The sequence below is a fragment of the Tupaia chinensis genome, unplaced genomic scaffold (genome assembly GCF_000334495.1).
Source record: "Tupaia chinensis unplaced genomic scaffold, TupChi_1.0 Scaffold149964_2, whole genome shotgun sequence".
NCBI classification, from domain to species: domain Eukaryota; kingdom Metazoa; phylum Chordata; class Mammalia; order Scandentia; family Tupaiidae; genus Tupaia; species Tupaia belangeri.
In genome coordinates, this window is record NW_006209806.1 from 2,511,513 (window position 1) to 2,529,941 (window position 18,429).

General features: G+C 53.3%; 1 protein-coding gene across 1 annotated transcript in view; it reads right to left on the reverse strand.

Moving 5' to 3' along the window:
* Nucleotides 1–11,690: 11,690 nt before the first annotated feature.
* Nucleotides 11,691–18,429, reverse strand: part of LOC102481864 (protein tyrosine phosphatase receptor type S) — a 44,527-nt gene continuing 37,788 nt past the window's right edge. Inside the window, exons 25-31 of the mRNA XM_006171864.2 lie at nucleotides 18,137–18,422; nucleotides 17,864–18,042; nucleotides 17,168–17,294; nucleotides 16,962–17,087; nucleotides 14,077–14,231; nucleotides 13,855–13,990; nucleotides 11,691–12,864 (exon numbers count right to left, since the gene is read on the reverse strand). Coding sequence (XP_006171926.1) covers nucleotides 12,796–12,864; nucleotides 13,855–13,990; nucleotides 14,077–14,231; nucleotides 16,962–17,087; nucleotides 17,168–17,294; nucleotides 17,864–18,042; nucleotides 18,137–18,422 — 1,078 coding nt within the window. The 3' untranslated portion in view covers nucleotides 11,691–12,795. The remainder of the gene's footprint in view (nucleotides 12,865–13,854; nucleotides 13,991–14,076; nucleotides 14,232–16,961; nucleotides 17,088–17,167; nucleotides 17,295–17,863; nucleotides 18,043–18,136; nucleotides 18,423–18,429) is intronic.

The window sequence follows — 18,429 nt, forward strand, 5'->3', positions numbered from 1 at the left end:
TTTTTTTTTTTTTTAATTTAAAGAACTCTTTTCATTCCGAGGCCGGTCTTTGTACCCTGCTCTATTCTGTAGACTTGTTCCCCGGAGCCGACGGTCCTCGGCCGCGCCGCCCTGCCTCGGCTTCCCTACGCAGCTCCACTTCTGGATTCACAAGGAGACTTCACAGCGCCTTATCTGCTTTAGAAAGCGCATAAAAATAAACGTAAAGGGGACAAAACGACCTTAGTAAAAGGCTGCCTGCCCCAGGACCCGGGCTTCGGGCTGCTCCCAGTTCGTAACTTCAGCTTCGGGCGACGGCCATTGTCCAGTGTCACGGCGCCCGCTACAGGGGGACCGAGGCCGCGGCAGCCCACGGCATGAGGGAGGTGGAGGGTCACAGGGCTGTCCCTGGAAAAGGCAGGGACTCCCGGGCATTCCCCGCCCGCCTCCTTCTCCTGGTTAGAAGCTTCCGGTGGTTTCCCTGGTGACTCTAGACTGTCCTGTGCTGGTGGGTGTGTCCTTGAGTATGGAAATGACACGATGACAAGGCTTGGGGTCTTCCAGAGGTCACTGGGTCCAGCCACTCTGGGTCCCAGCATTCCGGGCTGCACCTTAGAGAGACAGCACTGTCTTGTCCACAGGCTCGCATGCGGTGACACCCAGACCACGCCGCCTGGGGACGGGCTGGCTATGGCCAGGGCAATGTGGTCAGTGACAGGCCGCTTGTCCTTAAGAAAAGGGGACAGACTGGCAGGGGGGGGGGCGGCACGTAGCTGACCATGGTTCGAGTCCCGAACCCGGTGGCTTAAACTCACACTGGGCATGTGCGTGCGTGCCCAAGATCCCGAGAGGAGAACGGAGGAGAAGGGATTGTGGCGTGGCCGTCCCCCCTGGGGGTGATTTCTCGCTTTCTGTTTGTTTCTCTCCACCAAGTGCATGTGTGCCCCCCCCCCGCCCCCGGCACATTAAAAAAATCCTTGAAGTCTCTGGGCCCATCACTGGGCTGACCTTCTTCATCCCCTGCCTCTCTTCTTATTTTTTATTTATGTACTTTGTGCTGTTTATTATTAAATTTGATTTACTATTATTTTACTACTATTATTTACTATTATTTTTTAATTCCACCAGAGAGAGACACGGAGAGAGAGGAGAGGGAAAATGAGAAAGCAAGCCGTCAGGTCTGGGACTCGAACTGTAGGTGGCCATGTGGGAGTCCAGCACCTCCACCACCACACCACCTGCTGCCCCCCCTTTTTAATGATTTATATCTTCTTCTAAGACAGCCCAATGTCAGGCGGTGACCCACCCCGAGTCTCAGCCAGCCCCGGGGCACAGACACGTGGACTCGGCATGTTCAGGACCTTTCTCAGGTGGGTCCGGTCATGTTTCCGCTTTCCCCACTTAGCCCAGTACGGCGTTGCCGGGGAAGAGTATCGAAGGGGAGACCTGGACGTGCATTGGCAGTGGAGTCAGCCTGGGCCACTTGCTAAGGTGGTGGCAGACCGGCTGTCCCCCTGCAAAGCCACTGGTTTAACCTCGTCGTTTAAAAGTATCCACTATATTAAAAAGTGGAGCTATTCGGAGCCTACACGGATATTGTGTTTTGCCCCTCAGTTTACTTTTCTTGTAGAGGCGTTTGCTGTCGGGTGTATGCGCTTGCTGGACAGATGGTGAGCGGGAAAGTGAGAAGTCATCTCCCCCAGGGGAGATGGCCAGGCCACAGTCCCTTCTTCCCCATCCTCGTCCTGGGATCTTGGACATACATGTACGCACGCCCGGCATGAATGCCAACCACCGGGTCCGGTACTCGAACCAGGGTCGGCCACGTGGAAGTCCAGCCACGTAGCTGCCAGGCCCTCTGCTGCCCTTAGTTAACTACTACAGTTGCCTTTTTCTCTTGCTTCTTTCTTTTCTGAAATATATTTCGTAGCTAACTCCTGCCTGGTGAAATGTACGCATATCCTAGCGGTTTTAAAAAAGATTTAAAAGCTACTTTCTTTCAAGTAAAAACTTGCGATCTAGAGAAGAAATCCAGCTCTGGATATGTACAATGAGTTAGAGAGAGGTCGACATGGGACCAGCAGGTGGCGTAATGGCTATGTCGCTGGATTCCCATGTAGTTGACCACGGTTCGAGTCCCAGACCCGGTGGCTTAAACTCACGCCGGGCGCGTGTGCGTGCGTGCCCAAGATCCCAAGAGGAGAATGGAGGAGAAGGGATTGTGGTGTGGCCATTCCTCCTGGGGGTCACGGTGACCTCTTGCTTTCTGTCTCTGTCTCTCTTTCTGGCGAGCACATGTGCCCTATAGCAAAAAACCTCTCCAAAAAAAAAAAAAGAAAGAGAGAGAGAGAGAGAGAAGGGCCAACAGGTCACCTGACTTTGCTGAGAGGAGTGGGAATCGAGTTTGAGTGCAGTGTGAAGCGGGGTGGGGACCTCTCCTTCGTGGGGAAAATCCCATCACTTCTGGTCTGTGAGTTGTGGTCACAGATCTGAATGGTGTGTGCTCAGGGGTTGGTTAGAGACAGCATTGAAGCTACACATAGCTAGAAACGCTTTTTTGAAAAAATTAAATCAATTATTACTGGGGCCAGCAGATGGCAAATGGTTACATTGCTGGACTCCCACATAGTTGACTGCAGTTCGAGTCCTGGACCTGGCGTCTTTAAACTCACTCCAGGCGCGTGCCTAAAACCCTGAGAGGAGAATGGAGGAGAAGGGGTTGCGGTGTGGCCATCCGCCCTGCGGGGTGATTTCTCGCTTCCTCTCTTGTCTCTTTGGTGAGTGCACACGCTCTAGCAGAAATCTTTCTAAGTAATAACAGAGGGCCGGCGGGTAGCGTGGTAGTTCAGGGCGCTGGACTCCCGCGTGGCCGACTGAGACTCCAGTCCCAGCCATGGCGGCTGGCTTTCTCACTTTCCCTCTATCTCACTCTGTCCCTCTCTGTTAAAATAAAAATACACAAATAGTAATAATAGTGATTTTTAAAAAATTCATTTGCTGTTGGGGCTGGCAGGTGGCATGGTGGTTAAGGCTGCTGGGCTCCCACATTGCCGACCCCCGGTCCCAACCCCGTTGCTTTCTCTCTCTCTCTTTCTGTTCCTCTCTAGTCAAATGAAAATAAATAAATAAAGCTAAATAAAATGATTCTTTAAAAAAAAAATGAATTTGCTGGAGGGCACATGCACTTGCGATAAATATGTTGGTGTCTGCCCTCGGGGCTTGGTCCTCTGAAGGGAAGGGTCAGAGAGAATGGAAACGCAGAAGCGGAGATGCAGGGAACACAGGCGAGCTGTGCTGAGCTCCTTCATTTACACGTCTACAGGGGGGTGGAGAAGCTCGCGCGCACAGGAACGCGGTTTAAGTTTCACAGCTAGAGACAAGCACCTTCAGTGTGTATGTCTTTTGACCTTGTTACTAACATGTGTGACCCCGTTGTGGATCAAGCCAGATTACTCATGTTGTTCCTCTGCAACTTCGAGGCTGGCTGGGTATGCATCAAAGAGGAGGTTGTGTAAGCCATAAACATTGTATACGACAGGAATCACATGACCGAGCCAGGCTTAGGAGGTTTCCCGGGCCCCGCAGAGTTTTCCGAGAAGCCACTGGTATTTAAAGCATGTGGCAGTTGGCTCAAGTGAGTAATTAACCAGGACTGCAGATAACTGCTTCACACTGCTAGGCTGCATACCCTCACAGAAAGAGCAAGAAAGCAAGTCATCAGGTCTGGGACTCAAACCATGGTCAGCCATGTGGGGTCCAGTGCCTTCACCACCATGCCACCAGTAGGCCCTGGAAATGCTCTTATCTGTTTTGTATTAATTTCAGAAATAGGTCAGTGGGCCAAGCCATAGCAGCTCCATGATAACCAAATGCCCCACAGGGTTGGAAGTCATATGGTGACTACAGGTTTAGATTCCTAGGTTGGCCTGAAGATATGCTAGACATGCGTGCAGGTCCCTGGATCCTGAGGAACTAGAAGCCTGGGGAGAGTGGATCGCAGTATGATAAATCCGTGTTGAGAATGCATCTCTCTGATCTGTGAGTACACATGTTCTCTATTATAACAAATAGAAAAGTGAAAAAGAGGCCAATTTTGTTCTGGCTTTATAACTGGGATTTTGTTGGATTTCCTTATTATTTCTAAGAAAACTTACGACAATTCTTTTGAGTTGTCTAGATAGGCAACCATATCTTTTGTGACGAGATGTTTTGTTTTTTGCTCTTTCCATACCTGTATCTCATTTCCTGACCTTGTCTTATTGCATTGGCTTGAGTCACTAGTATTGAATAGCATGGTTGTTATAATAATGGACACTCCTTGCTGCATTTTAAAATTTAATGGACATGCTTCTAAATTGGGGAGTGGCTGACTGTGGTCAGTGGGCTAAATCTGGCCCACCACATAGTTTATAAACTTTTATCAGAACATAGCCAGGCCCGTTCATCTGGTCTATGAATGCCTTTGTGCTCTAATAGCACTGTTGACCAGTTGCATCAGAGTCTCAGCCTGCAAATTCTAAAATATTTACTTTTTGGTTCTTTGCAGAAAAATTTTTGACAACTCCTACAGTTTCAACATTATCAAGTTAATATATTTCTTACTATTTCTGGTTTGTTGAATGTTTCCTTCAAACAGTGGTTTTTTTTTTTTTTTTTTTGGTAATCAAATGCTTTGGGGTGATAATTTTTCTACTTTCACTGATAGGTTTAATATATTATTTGAGCTATACAAAAAGTGATGTAATGGGGCCAACCAGATGGCGTGGTGGTGAAAGTGGCTGGATCCCACATAGCCCACTAAGCAGTTTTGAGTCCTAGATCTGGCGGCTTGATAAGCATGCGGACATGTATGTGCATGTGCCTAAAATACCAAGATTAGAATGGAGAAGGGACTGTGGTGTGGTCACGCTCCCAGGGGAGGGGAGGATTTCTCACTCCCCTTCTACCTCCATCTCTTGGTGAGTGCATGTGCCCTACAGCCCTAGAGCAAAAGACACACACACACACACACACACACACAAGTAGTAATAATGAACCCCATGTACTTAATCTCCAGCTTAAAAAAACAAACAAACAAACAAACAAAAAAACCCTTGAGCCGGCAGGTGGCGTGGTGGTTAAAGGGATTTGGTTCCCACATGGCCGACCATGGTTTGAGTCCCAGACCCGGCAGCTTGCTTTCTCACTTTCCCTCCCCCCCACCTCTGTCTGATAAAATTAAAAGATAATAACAAATGGAATTAAATGAATGATTCTTAAAAAGAAAAAAATCCCAATGTAGCTGTTTGAACATATACTGAATATATTCCTCTTTCTCCTACCTAAAAGGAATCATTATCCTGCATTTTTGCTAAGCAATCTTCCCCAAAGAGTTATACGATTTTAGCTTTAATACTTAAGTCTTTGATTCATTTTCAGTTATCGCATATGGTGTGAGGTAGAGGTCCCTGTCTCACATTCCCAGCACCACTTGTTGAAGGAATTCTTCTTTCCTCACTGAATAGTTTTGGCACCTTTGTAAAATTAATGACCTATTAGCCAGTTATAGTGACACAACCATGTTGAAGTCACATGGGAAGGTCCTGGGTTCACAGACCAAGGTCTCCTGTAATTGCAATTCAAGCTGGGTGTGTGCATGCATGCCCAAAATCCCAAGAGAAGAATGGAGGAGGAAGAATTGCAGTGTGGTCATCCCCTCCCCAGGGGGGTGTTTCTCTCTCCTTCTCTGTCTCTCTGGTGAGCGCATGCACCCGATAGCAAAAATCAAAAACTAAAAGCAGGCTGACTGCCCAGAGATCTCTCTGCACACACTCACCTTCCCTTCTTGGCACGCTGTGGTGTCGCAGTGGTGCTGGCCTCGTGCTCTTGGACTTTCCGACCACCAGCATCATGAACCAAATAAACCTCAGGTATTCTGTTACAGTCACACAATGAGCTGAGACAGATATGTAAGTTGGTAAGTTGGCTCCTTTTCTGTTTTGTTTTATTACAAACAGTGCTACTGTGAGCTCACCTGTGTACGTCTGCTTAGGCACACCTGCAAGGGTCTCAGTAAGATGTAGATCGAGGGAAGAAATTGAGGCAAAGGCTCCATATGTCCTCCGTCTGCGAGATCCTCTCACTAATGAACTGATGTTCTGAAGTTACACCGTGTGGCTTTTGTTTCTGTTTGCTACCACTCACCGGAGACAAAGTGAAAAATCTTCCCCTGCCCCCAAGGGGGATGGCCACACTCAAGCCCTTCAGTTCCATTCTCTGCAGGATTTTGGGCAAGCAGACACCCGTGCTGGAGTGTTGTACAAGCCACTGGGTCCGAGACTCGAACCACACTGTGGGCCGCGTGGGATCCGGTACTTGAGCCACCACAACACAGGCTGGCCCTAGTTACAGCGTCTTTGCAGTCCATAACCCCTTTCCTCCCCATCTATTTCTCTATAGCATGCACGCTTGCTAGAGACAGAGACGGGGAGAGACAAAGGGGGAAAGCGAGCCCGGGGATGGCCACACTGCAGTCCAGTCACCTCCACTCTCCTCTCAGGATTTTGAGCATGCACACCTATCTGGCATGATTTTCAAGCCACCGGGTCGAGGACTCAGACCACGGAGTCGGCCATGTGGGACCCAGCCACCTTAACCTCCACACTCCCTGCTGACCAGCATCCTACTCTTTTAAGGAGATGTCGGATTGGCATTACTAGAATCTCGTGGACTGTTCGCATGTAGGCATGGGAGAGGGGTGTGCTTCATTCCCCCCACTTTGGGCTGTTCTTGTACAGTTTAAGCCGTATCTCTCCCTTCCCACACCCCGTGCTGACATATTAACAGATTCTAAAAATGCAAATCGCCTCTCCCTGGCAGGTTCGGGAAAACTCATTTGGGAAGGTGCCTTGTATGTGGGCTAGATTGTTACCGTCATTCCGCTATTCTCTGAGATTATTCACTTTTTTATCACTTCATTTTGGTGTTTTGTTAGATTTTATTTTTTTATATATTTCATGTTTTACAGTTGTATATAGATAGTATATTCTCATTCCCTTTATTTATTTATCTTTTTTTATTTGGAGAGGTTTTTGCTATAGGGCGCGTGTGCTTGCCAGAAAAGAGACAGAAAGCGAGAAATCACTCCCCCTCCAAGGGGGGATGGCCACACCACAATCCCTTCCCCTCCATTCCCCCCTTGGGATCTTGGACATGCATGCACACGTTCCTGGTGTGAGTTGAAGGCACCGGGTCTGGGACTTGAACCATGGTTGACTACATGGGAGTCCAGCGACATTGCCATTACACCATCTGCTGGTCCCATCATTCCCTTTATTTTGAAAGTTATTCTGTGAGAGACAGACACGAGCATCCCAATCAGGGCCTTCGTGCCATGATTCACCCCAGCCTGGATCAGGGCAGTCACAAGTACCCCAGTGTGCTCAGAGAGGTTCCAGGATGCGAACCCAAGACCTTTCTCTTGTGGTTGAATGTTACTACTGCTGTCACCACCTGGCTCCCGTCATTCCCTTAAAGTTTCTCTTCTGTGAAAGTAATTGGTCTCCCATCATCCCTAGTGGTTTTTCTTTGTGCCTCCTCTCTTCTCACCAGAGGCCTGCTTCTTCCGCACATCTGCAAAGATGCGGATTTTCATATTATTTTCTTGTTGCTGCTCTAGTTTCCCATTTCATTCATTTATTTTGTTTTCTCCTGAGTTTCCTTGGGCTTTTTCTTTCTGTAGATGTTTGAGTTGAAAGCTTGGTTTATTTTCAGTTGTTCCCCCTCTATCTATCATCTATCTATCTGTGCACTGAAGGCTATGATTTTTCCTCTGAGTGCTACTTTGCCTGCTTATTTTAAATGCTTCTCCCCTCCATTTTCTACCCCACTGCCATAATTGTACTTTAGTCTCTTTTTTAAAAAAATAATTATTTAATTGTATTTATTATTATAACTTTAAAATCTGACCAGAGAGAGAGAGAAAAAAAAAGAGAAAGCGAGAAAGCAAGCTGCCAGGTCCAGGACTTGAACCGTGGCCAGCCACGTGATAGTCCAGCACCTCAACCACCATGTTATCTGCCAACCCCACACTTAAGTCTTCAAGTTTACCTCTGAATACATTTTTGGTTGCATTCCATGAGTTTTAATTTGCAAGTTTCACCCTTCAGTTATAACTTTGAGAGATTTTTGCTATAGGATTCATGCACTCACCAGAGAGACAGAAAGCAATCACCCTCCAGGGGGGATGGCCACACCACAATCCCTTCTACTTCATTCTCTTCTTTGGATTGTGGGCACGCACTACACATGCCCGGCATGAGTTTCAAGCTGCTGGGTCTGCGATTAAACTGCAGTCAACCTTGTGGGAGTCCAGTGCCTTAGCCACTATGCCGCCTCCTGGCCCCCATTTAGAAATGCTTTTAAAGTTTATTCTTTGCGTGAGCAAGACACAGAGACAACACCCCCAACAGGGTCTTTGTGCTACAATCCACCCCAGCCTCAGCCCCTGAGCATGTCTAGGGTGTGCGGGGAGGTCTCCAGATACGAACTGGGAACCCTCCCATACGGTCATTCTTGCTGAGCACTGTGTTCTTCTGCTGTACCACCACCAGATCTCTACGTATTTGTAAAATTTACAATTTTAGTTTTGCTATGGGGTACATGCATTCACCGGAGAGGGAGGGAGGCAGGGAAAATGAGAAATCACCCCCCAGCAGAGTTGGCCACGATGCGACCCCTTCTCCCCCACTCTCCTCTCAGGGTTGTGGACGTACACCCAGCATGACATTTAAGCCGCCAGGTCCAGGACACAAACCGAGTCGGCCACGCGGGAAGCAGCACCTTAAGCCGCAGGCCACCAGCCGGCCCTGTGTTCTGGGACGGCGTCAGCATTTGCATGGGACGTCCACTCTCTGTTGGTACCAAGTCCTGTACGCCTCGTCATGATCAGGTTAGTACCGCTCCTGTCCTTGCGAGTCCTACAGTTCTGTCTGCTTAGGCGTCGGTCCCTCGGGACAGCTGTGTGCCTGTCCATCCCGCCGTGTGTTGCTTTAGGCACTGACAGCCATGTCGTTAGGAGCAGGCTGCGCACTGATTGTTGGCATCTGCACTTCTGAGGGAACTAGGTGCTGGCCTGACTCATCACTGCGGTGAGAGTGGGGCTTGCATGTCCCTGGAACTGCAGTGACTGTCGGCAGGTTGCACTCAGACACCTCGAACGCCCTCCCTAAGGCCAAAGGAGCTGGGCAGGCCCCCCGCCCCCGTCTCTCCATCACAGCGAGGATTCCGTACGATGCAGGAGCTGAGCACGCAGTAAGCGCTCAATAAACAGGCTAGGGCGAAGGCAGCTAGAGAGGCTCGGAGTCCTGGCCGTGTCTGTGGCTTGAGGCAATTCCTTCGGGGCCCCTTCTTCCATGAAGACTTCAGATAACCCCCCACCTGCTGTTACCTATTCCCAGCCGAGCCATGAGGACGTCACGGGCTGACTTGTACTAAATTGCCATCTACCTTCCAGTGAGGACAAGGGAGACCGTGTTCAGACACTTCCTTGGCGAGCTGGGGTTTGGTTCCACTTCCGGTGTTGAGGCGGCCCAGAGAAGAGATAGGAATGCCTTCTTACGGGGGCGTTCAGTACTCGGTCTTGAGGGAGGAGAAGTTGTATGGGGCGGAGCAGCGTGTCGGTAGGTTCCCGTAGGCCCAGGCCGGGTTAGTTTCTTTCCTGTCCCTTTTGTCCCACAGAGTGTCCACCCCCCCCACCCCTGTCTTCTGCAGCTCAGAACCCAGGGGCCGAACTCGGGTGGTCTTCCACCATTTCCACCTCTGTCTCTCCTTCCCGCTGTCCTACAGGGGCACAGGGATGTTTTTTCCCACACCAGTTCTGCCAACATCACCGCTGTCTCTACTCTGTTCTCCTTGACTCCCTTAAACTCAAAACAAAAGCCCCGCCTGTAGTTAGTGGGGCTCCCCTGCTTCACTGGTATTCTTCTTTCTCTTTTATTCTTGATTGTACTTGCCTAAGATGGACCTGCTTTTGGTGTTAATTAAGAAACAGTTTTTGATTTCTGCTAATGCAAAACTACCCCCCTAGGGCCAGCAGGTGACATGGTGGTTAGGTGTGGGGTCATACATGGGTGACTCCATGGTTTAAGTCCTGGACCCACCAGCTTGAAAATCATGCCAGGAACCTGAGCGTGTGTGCCCAAAATCCCAAGAGAAGGCATTGTGGTGTGGCCATCCCCCCTGGGGGGTGCTTTCTCACTTCTCCCTCCCTTTTCTTTTGCGGAGAGATTTTTGCAATAGGGCTCATGTGCTCACCAGAAAGAGAGAAACAGAAAGTGAGAAATCACCCCCCAGGGGGGATGGCCACGCCGCAATCCCTTCTCCTCCATTCTCCTCTCAGGATCTTGGGCACGCATGCACATGCGTCCGGCACCGGGTCCGGGATTTGAACCACGGTCGACTACATGGGAGTCCAGCGACAGCCATTATGTTAACTGCTGGTCCCCTTCCCACCAACAAGCATAAGTGCCCTATGGCAAAAATCTAAACAAATGACTCTCAGAAATGTCTGATTATAGTGTTATTTCTGCTTTTATTACAGTCTCTTCTCTATTTGGGTTTAGCCTATTATCTGAATTGAAAGCATGGCTCAGTATTTATTAAGTGTACTGCTTTTCTTTTTTTTTTTTAATAATTATGTACTTTGCTTATTTAAATAATTATTTATTTTGTTTACTCATTCATTTATTTCAATTTGACCAGAGAGAGCTAGAGAGAAAGTGAGAAAGCAAGCCACCAGGTCCGGGACTCGAACTGCAGTCGGCCATGTGGGAGTGTCCAGCATGGTAACCACCATGCCCCCTGCTGGTCCCCAAGTGTACTGCTTTTCAAGATGTCGCATTTTCCTACAAATGCATCCAAGGTTATACGTTTTCCTCTGAGTGCGCCTTTGGTTGCATCCCACAGGTTTCATGACGTAATGCACTATTTTATTCGTGGTTCAGCTTTTGAAACTTTGTAACATTTATGTTGCTTCTTTCTTTAACCCATGCCCTATTTAGAAAGTTTGTTTTAAAATGTGTTACTGTAGGCTTTTTCAGGGGAGGCCAATTATTGCAGAAATCTATCCCTCTGAGCCCAAATCAGGACATCTGTTTGTTAGACTCTGTGAGGCTTTCTGTGGCTAATTTTGATAAATTGCATGTGTGTTTGAGCATTTGGGATGGGCTACAGGGTTTGAGAATCTGTTTGGCTCTGGCTCAGAGAGTGCTGGCTCACCCAGTGGCCTTGAGCATGGGAGAAATTCACATTCCCAGCTTCCCCCTCCCTCTATGGACTCAACTCCATTCCTAGGCCCTTCTGGAAACAGCAGGCCAGCACAGAGTTTAAGACTGGGGTTCAGACCCCCAACTCAACCTCGGACTTACTCTGGGACTTTTGGGGGGTGCCTGTCCCTCTCTGAGCCTCAGTTTTCTTATCTGTTAAGGCCGATCGCTGCTGTGTCCGAGGGGACACTCTCGATCATGCTCACTATAATGTCACAGACGAGGCAGCCCCTCCACACCCAGCCACCTCACCGCTGCGGCGTCTCAGACGAGTGCCACCACCTGGCCGGGCCAGCCCCTCCTCGGACTGCACGACAGCATGGGGAAACGCCAGCTCCCCGATGTCCTTACCTGCCCTGGCGAGGCGGCGGACGGGACAGGGGACAGAAGATAGACTGCACCACGGGCCGGGGTCGGACGATCTTCCTTTAATACAAAGTCGATGTATCTACATACACAGAGGTGGGAAAACCACCCAGCTGCTTCCGTTTGAACAAAGTGTGGAAAGCGACGGCGGGTCGGCTCTCGTACAAAGAGGAAACCGCTTGCTCAAGGGCGAGGGGCGCTCATCTTCCGGCTGCTCCCCAAACCGCCCCAGAGCCTCCCCGATGACGCAGGACTCTTCCATATGCTCCGTCCCTCCTCGGGGCTCGGGCTGCTATGGGGGTCGCTGTCACCTCCTCTGCAGCAGCGCCTCCCTCCCCATCACCGGCAGACCCGAGTAGCCCCCTGCCCCACCCTCAGAACTGTACTTAATATGTCTGAGAATTAAAAAAAAAAAAAAAGAAACAAAGGGGAAGGAAAAGCAGGGCAAGAAAAGCCTGTCCCAGTCTCAACATGAGCGAGACGCACCTTCCGATGGTAGAAAAATGCAGGCGAGGAGCCGGGGCGGCGCGGCCGGCACACGAGCGCGCACCGCGGCCACACGGGGACGCTCCCTACCGTGAAAAAATAGACGGTCTTTGAACAGAGTATGAATAAGCGAAGTTGTTCTTTTTAAATGAGTTTACTGGCAAGTCTTTTTCTTTTTTTTTTTTGTTGGTTTGTTTCTTTTTAAAAAAAAAAAAGAAAAAAGAAAAGAAAAAAATACACTATTTAAAAAAAGCTATGTCAGGGGACACAGTTACACGGAGTTGAACAGAAAGTCGGACTCTGCTTCCAGCCTGGCACCCCCAGGCTGCAGGGCGGGAAGGCACCCCCGCGCGCCCCGCCCTCCTCTGGTCCGGGGTGCACCTTGGTTTGCTCACGCCCCCCACCCCCACCCGGAATCTCGTTTTGGAGTCGGAAGAAACTGAGGAATGTGCCAAGTATCCGAAGGCGGCAGCTGGTGCCAGGGAGGTCGCTGGGGCGGCCGGGGCTGTGCGGGGGGCTGCACTGTCCCCGCAGACTGTACCCAGAAACGCAGCCGCCACCACCTCTCGTCCTGCCCGCTGGGGGTCCAGGCCTCCGGGGGGTCCACCGGGAGGGGCAGAGGCGTCCGGGGTCAGTGGTGCTGGGCCGGCGGCCCATGGCTTTAGGTTGCATAGTGGTCAAAGCTCCCGAGGTACTCGAGCGCCGCCTGGTAACAGAACTGGTACTCGTCCTGCGGAGGGAGGGGGTCCGTCAGCGCCTCCCCGGCTTCACACCTCCCAGGCCTGTGGCCCCGGCCAGGTATGCATCTCTGAAAGACCCCACGGCTCTGCGCGCGGGGACCCTCAGCCTCCCTGCCTTCGCCCCGGCTGGGACCTCCACCGGGATGCCTGCTGTCCGTCCTGCCTGTCCTGCCCGGCCCCTACTTGGCTCGCGTGCATTTATTTTCAGATTTTTGCATATTGTGAGTTTTTGCCATAGGGTGCGTGCACTCGCTGGAGAAGTGGAAAAAGTGAGTAATCTCCCTCGGGGGGATGGCTACACTGCGATCCTTCTCCGGGTTCTTGGGCACGCATGGGCCTTTTAAGCTGCCGAGTCAGCCACGTGGGCTCCAGCGCCTTACCCACCACACCGCCTGCCGGCTCCTGCTTATTTAGTCGGCAGAATCACGCCCTGAGCGCCGAGTCTCCGCCCCCGCACGGACACGCGTGGGCAAGTCCCGCGGCTGACTCGGATCTGTGGCCCGCGCGGGGCCCTGACTGAGCAGTGAATCTGCTGTGGCTTTGGGACGGGGTGGACACGTATCTGTCCACTCCAGGGGACACTTCCTGGCCTTGGACTTCAGGCTGCTCTTGGGGCAAAACGGGGGTGACTTATCCCTTTCTCGTAGGAGGGATGTGAGGACCTTCCACCTGCAGAAGCCCAGATTCGAGGGGGGCTGCACCCGACTCCCGGGCAAGGAAACGGAAGCTCAGGGCAACAGGGGTTCGAGGCCAGGCTGCCTCCCATCTGTGTCTCTTTTTTTTAAACTTTTTTCTTCCAAGAGAGAGATGGATAGACAGCACCCCCAGTGAGGTCTTGGTGCCACGATCCGGTCCCAGCCAGCCCCAGAGCATGGGCACACGCGTGCCGGGTGCACTCGGGAAGGGCCCTGGAACCTCCCCCGTGGTCAGCCCCACGCGGCGTCACGTCCGGCCGCACACCGTCCCCGCCCCGCAAGTACCTCCGTCTGCACCATGGCCGGCCGCTGGGTCCGCAGCATCTTCACCGTCTGGAAGATGTCCACCACGCCTTCGTAGCGCATCCGCTCCAGCACGATGCTCAGGGTGATGAAGACGCCCGTCCTGCCCACGCCGGCGCTGCGGAGAGCCACAGAGTGCGTCAGGGCCCCGACCCGGCTCAGCCATGCTGGGCTGCTGGGCCTGAGGCTCTCGAGGGTGCTCACCTGCAGTGGACAGAGATGGGGCCGTCTTGGCCGAACTGCTCCTTGGTCTTGTGCACTTGGCCGATGAAGTCGATGAAACCCTCCCCCGACTTTGGCACGCCCTGCTCCGGCCAGTCTGTGAACTGGAACTGCCGGACAGTCCGGGACTGGCCGTCCTGGAACGGAAAGAAGTCCACCCTTGCTGATGACATTGGTGACGGCCATGGCTGTTTTCCTGCCCTGCCAACCTCTAATCCCATACTCAGCCCCGTCTCGCACACCTGCCACCACCCTCAGACCCCGCGTCCTGCATCGGAGGTCCTTTCTCCATTGAGATGCTCCAAGTCCATCTTCATAGCCCAAGGGAGTCATCTTCCATGGACATTGTCTACCCAGCCACTTTCTCCATTGAGATGCTCCAAGTTCATCTTCATAGCCCAAGGGAGCATCTTCCATGGACATTGTCTACCCAGCCAACACCACTGTCCAGCACCCTCTATCCTTTGTAATCCTTAGTGCACCCAACGCCTGCCCTTTGCTGTCCCCTCCAGTGCCATGATCCTGCCATCTCCATTCTGCCTCATCTCAGCGCTACCCAACAGCATCACCTTCCTCCTTCATCCCTGGTTACTCATCTACCACCCAACTGTTCCCGCACCCCCTTCACCATCAAGTTGCACCATCTTCCACCACCTAATGCCATCCCATGAAGTCATGCCTCTATGACCACCTCCATTTCCACCACACAACCTTTCCGTATTCCTTTCCCATTTTCCTACCCCCTAGTGTCATCCAACACCTTCACTCTCTTACCACCTTCCATTTTCTGCCATCCTTAGTGTGTCCCATCCACTGCCATCATCCCGTCATTGTCACTGTGCACCATCCTCTTCCACCCTTCACCACTGACCACTCATCTACCACCCAACAGTGCCATCACCCCCCATCCTTGCCCGTCTGGTGGCACCACTTTCCACCACCCAATGCAGGTAAGGTACCCTCTTCTACCCAACAGCGCAACCCAACACAGTCATCTTCCCTCCTTGACCATCCAATGACACCATCTTCTGCCCTCTAGCTTTGGTCACCCATCATCCCTGACCATTCAATGATGCCATTCTCCACCGACCACCTCTATCCCCACCACGCAACCAATCCTCTCTTCTACACCATCCCGCACCCCATATGCCAGTGAACACCACCTCGTCTACGATTGCCCATCCTTCGCCATCCATAGTGCACCCACCAGGTCTGCCCTTTGCCATCCCATTCATTGCCATGATCCTAGCATCTGCACCCTGTGCCACCTCAGCCCCCTCCACCACCATCTTCTGTCCTTCATCACCGACCACTTACCATCTTCTATCACCCACCAGCACCATCATCCTCCATCCTTGGCTACCCAGGGGCACAACCCAACGCAATCACTTTTCCATCCTTCACCACCTACCAACAGTAACCACCCTGATGCCGTCTTTCAAGGGCCACCTTTAACGCCCCACCCCACCCAATGCCATTATCCTTGTCGCTCTCCAGCCTTCATAACCCAGTGACACCATCTTCACCACCATCACTCCTCACCATCCAGCATCCAGGGGACCATCTTCCACTGGCATTCTTCCTCTCCCTCACCTCACCTTCCTTTCTCTGCGTTCTCAGGATGGTGCGTCCGAAATCATCACCCCCTCCCGCTGTTTGCCGTGCAACGACGTCACATTTCCCTGACGATGTCCATCCTCCACTGTCCCCTTTCTTGTACTATCCTGGCCGCCACCGAGTACTCACTTCCCCACCCCACCTTCCTCCCACGCAACACCACCTCGTTTAGCACCCCTCACCACCACCCAACAACCCCGTGTGCTGACCCAGTGGCACCATCGCCAGTGACTGCTGCTCATCCGTCAGACTCCACCACCCATCGGCATCAACGTCCCCTGACCTCTGTCACCCTAGCCTTCACTCTCCACCAACTTCGGTGCTCTGTCACCCAGCAGGACCCGTGTACTGTCAGTTGCCATGGGTTGCATTCGAACGCCTGTCCTCTTCCCACCACCCAGCTCCACCATCTCTGTGGACTCTCTGCCAGGTGACAACATCCATGCTCTACTCTCTCCCCATCCGACCGCACCAGTCCCCACCATGCAACTCTTGTTCGGACACTCTTCCGTTTCACAGCTCCCGTTTCTAGCACTCCTGCCCCTCCACCCCTCGGACCTCCCTTGTCCTCGAACACCACCCTCCACAGGCGATCACTCATTGCCTTTAGTGTAAATCTCGTGGACCTGTTCCCTAGTGAGGGGTGCCACACGTTTGGTAGCCGATGGGAGCATCCTCAGACATTGCCCAATGTCCCCTTTCCCAGCTGTGAGCCACTGATGTCACAGGACATACGGACAGCAGCCAGCAGTCAAATACGCACATAAAGACTCCCGGTACTGGAATCAACAGGTGGCATAACGGTTACGTCACTGGACTCCCATGTAATCGACCGCGGTTCGAGTCCCGGGCCCGGCAGCTTAAACCCCACACTGGGTGCGTGTGCGTGCATGCCCAAAATCCCGAGAGGAGAATGGAGGGGAAGGGATTGCGGCGTGGCCATCCCCCCGGGGGGTGATTTCTCGCTTTCTGTCTCTGTCTGTCTGGTGAGCGCACGTGCCCTATAGCAAAAGCCTTTCTTAAAAACAAATTCTCTCTACCTAACTTGGACCCCTGCGAGCCACCGCGGGGTCACGGCCCTCACTTCCACCTCGTTGGCGGTGGGAGCGTGGCCGACTGGTCACCTTCGGCTCTTACCTAGGAGCTGGCTCACTCCTACTCCTGAAGCTCTGCTTCCACCAGCGGCACAGAAAGCCCTCCTCAGGGTCGCAGCTACACCAAGGGCCTGCCGCGTGTCCCCGCGCACTCACCCGGGCGTCTGTGACCTTGAACTCCCGCAGGATGTACTGGGGCATGCTGTACTCGGCCATTGGGTCCACCACGAAGTACTGGTAGCGGGCGGAGCGCTCGGCCGGCCAGTACTGGTGACACTTTTCCTGCGGAGGACACGGCGCCCGGTCAGACCCGCCCGCCCGCGCCGGCCCCGCGCCCGCCCCTGCCCCCGCCCCGGGCTCACCCAGCCCATCTCCCGCAGCTTGGTCAGCATCACCACGATGGTGGAGTTGTTCTCCCACAGCATCCGCCAGAAGTCCTCGGTGGTCTCCGCGAGCGGCCCCTGCGTCGCCATGTAGGCCTTCTGTTGCCTGTGTGGTGGGACGGGTGAGCCAGGGCTGCCGGGAGCCCAGGCCTGGACTCGCCGCGGCCACCCGGTGGGTCAGGACCCGGCCAGGACTCCTGCTGCACCGTCCCCACCCCCGTCACCCCACTTCACACCCGCAGAAACCAGCAGCCTCGGAGGGCGCGACCTCCTCGGTGAAGCTGCGGGCCGGCCGCTGACTGCTCTTGCTGTCTTCCGCCGTCATCAAACTGTACAGGCCGAGCCCGCCACCCCCTCCCGCAGCTCCCTCTGCCAGGAACGCTGTGACAGTCACAGTCAGGTCCTTCTCTGTGGGGGCTGTCCTGGGACGGCAGGTCGCGCAGAACCCCCGGGCTCCACCCACTCGGAGCCTGGAGCGTCTGGCTTCCTTAGTCCCCAGATGACAACGAAAACGTCCCCAGCCATTGCCAAATGTCCCTTGTCCCAACTGTGAAGCAGTGCTACAGAAGGACACACAGGCCTGCGTTAAGGATAGCAGCCGCCGGTTAAATGCGCTGAGGACGCCCTCCACCCCGCCTTGACCGCCCGTCTGGAGACCGGCGCGGGGCGCGGTACCTGTAGCCGTCGATGAAGCTGGCGTTGATGTAGTCGGAGCCCTCCACGCCCCGGATGGGCTGCAGGCAGACCCGCGTGCTCTCGTAGGGCATGATGTTCACCAGGCGGTTCTTGAACTTGTTACAAGGCAGGTTGGCACTGATGAAGCGGGAGGTGTGGGCCTTGGAGTTGGCCAGCCGCTGTGGGAACGAGGGAGGCGGGCGGCCGTCAGGATGGCCGCCGGGGGTGCAGCCCTGCCCGCCCCCCGGGCAGCCCGCACGCAGCCCCGGGCACCTTGAACTCCAGCTCCATGCTGGTGACGTGGTCGCCGGGCTCCACCTGCGCCAGCTTCTGGATGTAGGCGTACAGGCTGCGGGCGGGCACCTCCGTGTTGCCGCAGCCCACGGCCTCCAGCAGCGCCTCGTGGATGAAGCTGTACTGGTCCTCGGTCTGCACCATGTAGTTGCGCTGCGAGCGCATGAGCGTCACGTGGCCGTACACGTCCACCGTCTTCTCCGGCTTGATCCGCTCCAGCATGGCGTCGATGACGATGAAGCAGCCTGTGCGGCCCCCCCCCGCGCTGGCGG